This window comes from Fukomys damarensis, unplaced genomic scaffold (assembly GCF_012274545.1).
Source record: "Fukomys damarensis isolate Sample0158 unplaced genomic scaffold, DMR_v1.0_HiC HiC_scaffold_11, whole genome shotgun sequence".
In the NCBI taxonomy this organism is placed as follows: Eukaryota; Metazoa; Chordata; class Mammalia; order Rodentia; family Bathyergidae; genus Fukomys; species Fukomys damarensis.
Genome location: NW_022900923.1, coordinates 8977944 through 8986835, shown reverse-complemented (window position 1 = coordinate 8986835; position 8892 = coordinate 8977944). Strand labels below are relative to the sequence as shown.

General features: G+C 41.5%; 2 protein-coding genes across 2 annotated transcripts in view; both read right to left on the bottom strand.

The window, feature by feature from the left end:
- Positions 1-2981: 2981 nt before the first annotated feature.
- On the bottom strand, positions 2982-8298 carry Slc30a1 (solute carrier family 30 member 1). The gene is made up of 2 exons (XM_019210416.1): positions 8292-8298; positions 2982-7656 (listed from the first exon to the last, which is right to left on the bottom strand). The coding sequence occupies exons 1-2, from the start codon at positions 8296-8298 to the stop codon at positions 6593-6595; spliced, it is 1071 nt and encodes a 356-aa protein (XP_019065961.1). The 3' UTR covers positions 2982-6592.
- Positions 8299-8525: 227 nt separating this feature from the next.
- The window catches only part of LOC104875244 (zinc transporter 1), a 1154-nt gene continuing 787 nt past the window's right edge, over positions 8526-8892 (bottom strand). The window contains exon 2 of the mRNA XM_019210415.1: positions 8526-8576. Within this exon, the coding sequence (XP_019065960.1) occupies positions 8526-8576 (51 nt within the window). The remainder of the gene's footprint in view (positions 8577-8892) is intronic.

The following is an 8892-nucleotide window of genomic DNA, read 5'->3' as shown; positions in this document are numbered from 1 at the left end:
CTCCCTCTCTCTTTCTTTCTTTCTTTCCCCATAACCCCCATTTCAGTCTTCATTTCTATTACCTCAGCTGCTGCATCTTCTCTAACTCTCCTGCCTCCTCCTCCAAAGACTCCCATGGTTACATTGGATCCACCTGTATTACCCACAGTCCTATTGAGATCTACAATGACATGTTCAAAATCCCCTGCCACATAAGGTAATCCCAGCACTTGGGGGCTGAGGCAGGAGGATCGCCACACGTTCAAGGCCAGCCTGGGCTATATCATGAGTTCAACTCCAGCCTGAACTACATGGCAAAACCCTACCTTGAAACAAACAAAAATAAATAAAAGTATAAAAAGTTGAGGCCCAGTAGGTTTAGCAATAAACACCATCTCCTCACCAGCACCTCCCAGAGGAATCTAAAATGTGATTTAAGAGCGCTGGCAGGTCACGAAAGGTCACACTTGCTGTAGGCTTCAAAGAGCTCTCATAAACTTCGCCTGATGCAGTCCTTGACCTTTTCACCATTAGATGTTATGGTTGGTCCTTCTAGATTTGGATGTGAATATTTAATGTGCAGTAGATGTTGGTTTTGAGCCATTTTTTACTGTACACTTCAAAATAGCCGGCTGGGGATCCCGTGACCGGTTCGGCTGGCTGTATTTGCATTCAGGGACAGTCATCTTTGTCAAGAGCAATCATCACCGACTTCAGCCTCAGAAATCAAGCCTTTGGGGTTTGAACCGTGACTTCTGGACTGAAGGGTGAAAGTGAAGGATCTATGTAAAAGGCGGGGCTGACATACACTTTGGGTCCCCTGGGAAAAGCTCAGGTCAAAGAGGCCCCAGGAGGTGAGGGGTCCGGGCGCTGGGCGAGAGGGAGGTGCCCACGGCACGTGTGAGGCCAGCGTTGCCGAGCTCCTCAGGGTGTCGGACTCAGATGCCTGAAGTCTTCTCCATCTCCTCACCCACCTTTACCTCTGTCACCCCTGCCTCTCAGGCAGTTTTCGGCAACGCGGAATGCTAAGATCGTCCTGCTGCAGTAGCGCCTTTCACGCCAAACCAGGTCTAATTTAAGTGAAAACACTACTAGTCTGTGAAGATTCCCACTGTCCACGTGGCTGGATGAAAGCCAAGACAGGGTTTATATCCAAAAGACAGTGTTATTTCTTTACACCACGTAGCTCAAAATAAAAATGAGGCTAAACCACAACTTAAGATAGTAAGTCTAATTTAGGTATAAAAATTCTGATTTTTCAGTTGGTGACTACTTTGATTTTTAAAAGTAATGTCAAATGTAGTTAAAATTATTTTTCATGGGGTTACACACACCTGTGTGCTGGGAGGCTGAGGCAGAAAGATGCCAAGTTCAAGTCTGGGCAACTTAGTCCCTGTCTCAAAATTTAAAAATGTTTTTAAAATTAAAGGCTGGGAATGTAGTACAGTACGAAGACCCCAGGCTCCATCTCCAGCAACCCCACCCTCATTATCTTTCTTCCGGTGCCTGTTCTGGTAGTATTTAGCGCATATGCTGTTTCTACCAGTGTTCACTGGGTGAAAATTAGAAAGAACTCCGTATTTTATTTTTGGGGGGATTTTTGGTACCGGGGATCAAACTTGGACCCTTGAGCTTCCAAGGCAGGTGGCAAAACCACTGAGCTAAATCCCTGGACCAAGAACTCTGTATTTTGAATTCATTATGGTGTGAGCAGGCTCCTTGCCGTGGCCAGGTTCTGGGTTCTCGCAGTCACCAGCGAGGTAACTTTGGTGAGGTGTCTCAGCCTCCCCATGTGGAAAGCACCTGAAGTTTGTAAGGACTGAGTGACAATGTGCTTTGTATAACAAGCGCTCCGTGTACTTCTCTATTCATGACATCTTTTCCCGTTCCTCCGCTCTTCACACCTTTAAATACCTACACTGCGCTACGCCCAGGTGACGGTCTGGGGAAAGACAGGAAGAGTCCTGACCTCAGTTCACAATCTAGAAGAAAATTGGTTTCTAAACAGGCAAGCACAGCAGTGTCACAACTTACTAATTTCAGAGAGAAGAGCTCTTCCTGTGCAGCTGGGGTAAAATTCAGTGCCAATTCTGAAGATTCAGGAATGTCTATGAAATTTCTTCAAAAACAAGGCTACTTGGCTTCCTTAGCATATTTTTCTGATTCAACAGCAATACCAATGTATAGTGCACAGAATGATTTTGAGAAGGTTGGGAGATACTTTTTGAAAAATCATACTGTCCCAGGAGGTAATTTTTTTTGACACATCCAATTAAGAATAGTAACAAAAAAAAAAGCCGGCCAACAGCAATCCTGATCTCAAGGCTGTGGTCACACACCTGAGCACAGAAACGGCTGTGTTTGAATGCAGGGAGTCAACGTGGCCGTCTGGGAGCCAGTTCAGGTTCTGGGTACTGAGTAAGTCAAACACTTCTAGTCTCTGCCTCCAACCCACCCCAATTCGTCCTATGCAGTAGTCTGTCCATTTTCTCAGGTGTCCACCCAAAAGTTGTTTTGCGATAAACCACATTCAAACTGGTTGACATGGTGCATTTTTCTTACCAACTCCTACCTCAACTCTTTCTTCTCAACCCTACTCCAACTCAACTGGCCTCTCCGGAGGTGTTCACCTGCCCCACCTCGTTAAAGCCTAGGGCCCTCATTACCTACTGCCATTTGCCCACTGATTTTTCAATTCCTTCTCCCAGCCAGTTCTTTAACAAAATTATGAAACTAAATTTTTAATAGTCCTAAGGTTCACATTATCATGTTAAATCTTTTAGGATCATAGTTTCATGTATGTTAGGTACAAAATACTCCATAGTCCAAGTCTTCCTGTCAACATGGGTTTAAACTAACTTCCTTTCAATACCTGAAACCCATTTTTCTTTTGCATAACCCACCCTTGTAGAGGAGAGGCCGTATGCACAAAACAAAGTGGATATTAAAATTAGTTTATTTTTCTACTTAACTTTTAATAAATGAGAAGAAACACAGTAGTCTGTCTCATATAGAACATTTATAATACATTAACAATCCATAAAGCCTCGTGGTGAGGTAGGAACAGCTTTGGAAAATAACATACAGTCATAAAACATACAAAAAGGTAAAACGTTGCAGCACTAAGACATTTTATCTGCATCTGCACTTAATGAGATGACCGGACCAGGTCTGGCCCAAAAGGCAGGCAACAGCAGACACAAGAACAATACATGGTGGGAGTTCTGTAAAGAATCACAGAAGACACTGATACATTTCATTGTGCTGTTTCAAGGCAGAACCGTAACATGGCGTTTTGTGTCTTTTTATATATAACTACATATTAATTGTATGTTACATTCCTTTCAGCATCTTTTGGCCAAAGTCACTGAACCATAAAATTTTTGGTTTAAAAGTTTAAATTGAATAACATACAAAAGGCTTCTGTGCCAGTGAAAATGAATGCTAAATATTCTAAGCTTGTTAGTAAAACAAAATGGCGTTGCCACATTATCGGTAGAGCTACATCAAAATAGTGCTTTACAATTCCCATTTCAGAAGACCATAAAACACTGTACGACAGTTTCAACTTAACAACAAAAAAACCTTCCACCTTTCTCAAGAGTTTTAACACTGTTTCGTCAACTTAGCTGAAAGTCAGTATTAAAATAAATATTTTTATATTGTAGAATTACTCTGCATACCTGTGCATGTGTGAACATTTTAAGACAGCAGGTTAATGACATGTTCATCATTCAAATATTTGCTTATAAAGAAAAATTCTTCAACTCAATACATATTAGCCTACTAAATACTTCACATTAGGTTCCATAGGTCTTTTCCCTCAAAACTTTCCAAACTCAAAATTAACAGAGGATGTCAACGAGAAACAAACATGTTAACAGTCTTCTGTGTACTGTGATATTTTCAAGGTGCATTAGGAAATTTTCCCTATACAAATTACATACCTTAGGATACAGTTAGTCAACATTTTCATTTCAGCAAAACGAGGATATTATCAGATTTGAGTCCATACTTTTGCTGTAATAATCTCCAGGAAGAAAAAAGAGGAGCAATCACACAATGGACAAGTTGACAGCGGAGAGTTAAGTTTCTCATCAGTAAGGCTGCATTTGGCTGGAGAACGTTTCTGGTTGGTTTCAATTCAGGCACAAGCAGCAGCACCTCCTTCTCATCTCACAAACGCAGACAACAGACAAGTTTCTAGACACACATTCCACACTGACCTTACTCAGGAGCCAGGAGGCGAAACAGACACAGTGCATGGAACAGCACACTTACATAATGGGCTTGAGTCTCCTAAAAGTAAATCAGGGTATTTCCCACATTTTCTTTCAGGAATAAGCTATTTTGGAAAAGACACTTAAATCCCACAACATTTAAACACAAAAGCATGTCTTTTTTTCTCAAGGATAATGCTAAAATAGCTAAAAATGGGTTAGAAAGTGCATTGTAAAGAAATAAATAATTCTCTGCTAAAACCCAAAAGATGAGTCAGTGCCCAATTTTCCTATGACAAAGTCTTTTGAAAAAAAAAGAAAATCCTATGGTACCACTGCTACAGACGAGCTACTTAGAAAGTATGAAAAGGGAAATAATTAAAACCTAATGTCTATAACCTTCAAAGCACTTCTGCAAAATAAGCCATAGCCCTCGTCCCATTCTTTCCACTTGTAAACGTCCTCACGTGGCAGTGTCTTTATACCTCGGTGTCACAACCACCTTTCAGACCGACCCCAGAGCATTTGCTAAGAAAACCCACTGAATGTAATGCTCTTACCAGCTACCCTAGTGTATCCTTGCTGAAATGTCTATATAACAAATTGTTCTAAGACTCTAACATTGTTCTGTGAAGCGTAAGCCAGCGATACACATGACACAGTACAGTTCACAGCTTTCTCTCCTTCACCAGGTACATTCCTCAATCTCATGTTTGAAAAAAACCAGAAACCCAACCTTTTTGCAAAATTCAAAGTAACTACTAGGTAAAGAGCTGAATTACACAATTTCAGATATGAGTAATAAAAGGTTAAGATGTATTGCAAATTGGCAGGTTATGCTTTTGGTCCATTATAGCAAATGTGAATTTACAAACTATGTTCTTAAAATTACCTCATTCTCATTAGGAAAAAAAAAAAATCGGCTGTTCTTAAATAGGCCCATTGCCTGCAACAGGCTTAGATTAGGGAAAAACACACCATCTCTACCACAAAAGATTATCCCTTTTAAAAGGGACCGTCATATCCCAATACTTTTTTTAAGACCTATTAAGCAATGAATTATTTCAAATCCCAAAAAGGTAGCCATCCCAAAAGTAGTCAGCTATAAAAGTCACTGAAGTAGTCAGAATACCTTGTTTCTAGAAAAATAGAGCTATATATCACTGATATTAGTACTCATTCTTTTGAGGACAAAAATCTACATTTTCTTCACAAAGCATAACTCTTCTCTATCAGGAAAAATATAACTTAACATGCTTAAATATTTGTGTTGGATCTGAAAGCTACAGCATCAATGAAATAGCCAAGAAAAAATTTTTGGGTGGATATAGTGACATCTCGTAAGATTAGCCACTGGAGGAACTCAGCAATATTGAGACATGATGACTTATACAATCTTTTCCAATTCTTTTGCTAAGAATTTAATATGCAAATTGATTATCTATCTGATATTCTTGTCTCCAATCAGTGGCTCTTGGCAATGTGCATGCATTGCTGGTTGTGCTTAAAGCTGTTTGAATCATTACCATGAAAACTAACTTGCTAAAGTTTTTAACAATGCAGTTTGAAAGGTTAGTAGCTTGCATTATATTTTGTGAGGATACTTTCAGCTCAATGTTTCTAACACCATCTTTGAAAGAAAGAAATGCTGGTATATCCACGTTTCAGACTAACTTTAGTAAAACAAGATGAACTTAAATTCTCAGAATTTAGAGACACAGTCTGAATATCAATGAACACTAGCATCAATATTCAGCTGGTAAACTTTCTTTCTTGCTGTTATCCCTTATATGTCCTACTATGTGTCAACTATAATTCAGTTTAATTATCTCACTGTTTATTACTCAGAAATACAGAAAACAGAATAGTAACTGATCTTATTTCCTGCTAATACTCATGAGTCACTCTTAAAATATGGTGCCATTATGCTATGTAATGATATCAAAGGGCAAGTAAACATTCCCTAAAACGTCAAAGGAAACAAACTTGTTGATTTTAAAGGTCCAGCAATTATAACTCTAACAAAATATAACAATGGGGGAAAGAAAAGCAGAGAAATTCCAGTAACAATTTTATTTATCCCCCTAATTTTTGTCATGGGAAAACTGGAAATCAAATGTCATTGTTATAAGGTTTATACTTTCAACAAAAATGTAACATAGTGTTCAAACTGGCTTTCAAAATTTTTTACAGCATAGCTGTACTGTGCACTAACAATCACAAAGTTGTAATATAGAACTGTTATGCAGTCCCATTATGTTCTTACAAAAATAGAATTAAATGTGACCAGACAAGGACTTCAATTATACTGCTTGGCAAACTCAGAATTTCAATGGAGTCTTTTTCCTCTTGCAGTTTATAGCAAAAGTCAAATACCACCTCTTTTTCAAGACTCACAAAGATGATTCAGGTTTGTTTGGCACTTTTTTAACCTCTACCACAACAGCAGGGACGTTTTCACCTTTAGTCCTCTTGGGCTTCTTCTCCAGACTGTCGCTGAGTTCTAAACAAGAAATGCTAACCGAACGGACCTTCTCTGTATCCTTTCCAGAATGGGCTGGTGGTCGCGTCCCACAGCACTGCTTCAGAGCACACTGAGTTCTGCAGGCGAGCTCACAGGGGACCACGCTCGATTTAGAGCCTACGCTAGCAAATTCAGGCTGAATGGTGGTAGCATGAATTCCGTGATTATGGAAAACGTCCTTAATGGTTTTAGCCACCTGCATGTAGGAGGTCGGGTCTTCACATTTTATGTGAGCAGTGGCAATGATTCTGCTTCCGGCAAGTTGCCAAACATGCAATTCATGAACTTCCTCAACTCCTTCAACATCTCGAAGTTCTTTTATCAAATTTCTGATATCAATTTGTTTAGGAACAGTTTGTAGGAGAATAAGAGCGGATTCCTTAAGTAATGGGTAAGTCGTGTAAAAAAGAATACAAACCATGACAACACAAAGACTTGGGTCTAAATAGAGCACCCAGCAGGGACCAGCCTCAGAAACGGGTGCGTGCGTGTTGTTAATCTGTTCTACAAACGACTTGCAGGGGTCAGAGATACACGGGTTCACACAGAAATCCCCTTCACCACAACCTTTCCAGTAAAGGTAAAAGAGAATGGCATTTACTACAACAATCACGGACCCCATGGCATCTCCCAGCACGTGCAGAAACACGCCTCGCATGTTCAGCTGCCCTGCGGGGTCCTCCTCGTCCTGGTCAGCATCGTGGTCAGGCTCGCCGATCAGGTTCCCGTTCACCTGCACTTCCACCGCATCCTCACTCCTGGGTTTTCCTGGATCTACAAAGACACAGAAACGGTTTATCAAAGCATCTCCAGCATTTCCATCAACATTCCTGTCTGATTCCTCTAAGATGCGGCAAAGGTGAAGGCCTGTTCCTAGAGTGCTTGAACATGAACCGACCTGCACTCTGGGGGGAGCAGGCGATGTGGCCAGGCCTCAGTGAGGCCACGGTCACCCCACTTTCTTCTCCGACAGGGTCCTGCGCACATCCTGCTGGGATTTTTTGCATGCTCAAGACTATTAGGAAAGCTGCAACTAAATGATCTCTACCCTAAAACCCTTCAAGTTCAAAGCATTGGTCTTTTAAAAGAATTAGACACCAGAGTAGCTTAATTTTCCTTGGAATAACACCGCACCACACGGGATGAGAAGGAAGCCAGCATCAAGCCTTCTCCAAGCATAACCTCAGATTCACTAGTGTCCTGAACTTGGGAAGGAAAACTGGCTCTGAAGTATGACACAACTATGTAAGCAAACAGAAATGGAAAAAAAGCAGAAGGAAACACACCAAATTATTAGTATCTTTCAACACAGAAAGCACTGGCCAATTCTTTCTCATATTTTTAAACATTTTTCACATTTCCTTCAAAAACATATGTTTAAAAGGAAAAGTTTCTGTGAAAAATACAAGATCACCCCGGGCAAGGGCTGGAGTGGTGGCGCGCACCTGTAACCCCAGTATTTGGGAGGAAGAGACAGGACTGCTTTGAGTGCAAGACCAGCCTGGGCTACACAGTGGGTTCAGGCCAGCCTGGACTACAAAGCCCCCACCCCCCAAAAGAGATCATGCCGGACATGGTGACACACGCCTGTAACGCCAGCACCGTGGGAGGCTGAGTTCCAACGCAGCCTGGGCAACTTTCTGACTCTGTGACACGCGGTCTCAAGGCAAAGAAAATAAGTAAATAAAAATTAACTGGGGATGTAGCCCAGTGGTGGAAGGCCCTAGCTTCTATCCTCAGTACCACACAATAAAAAGGTTAACTCCATCTCAACCACTGATTTTAGCACCCCTATGAAAGTTCTAAGTGAAGTAAATGTTGAACATGCCCAGACAGGTCCTAAAGCCTGTGATCTGCAGGATTAGGCAGCAATTAACTGAAACATACACTGCTGTTCATACAGGAAGCCTTGAACCAGGACTGATACGCTCTGGGCGCATCATTCAAACTCCTCAATAGGCCTAACTACCACTTGGGCAGAGCGAGGTTTCCCACATCCAACAACTAACGAGTTGGGGAGATCTGGGGGTTTCCTCTTTCCCAAAAGGGCCAAGGAACTTTGGCCCGAAATTGGAGGCATCTCCGATCCCCCTCGGAGCCTAAGCGGGCAGGTCCCCTGCGCAGCCAAGTGCGCGCAGAGCGCGGCGGGATGACAGTCACCTGTGCGCT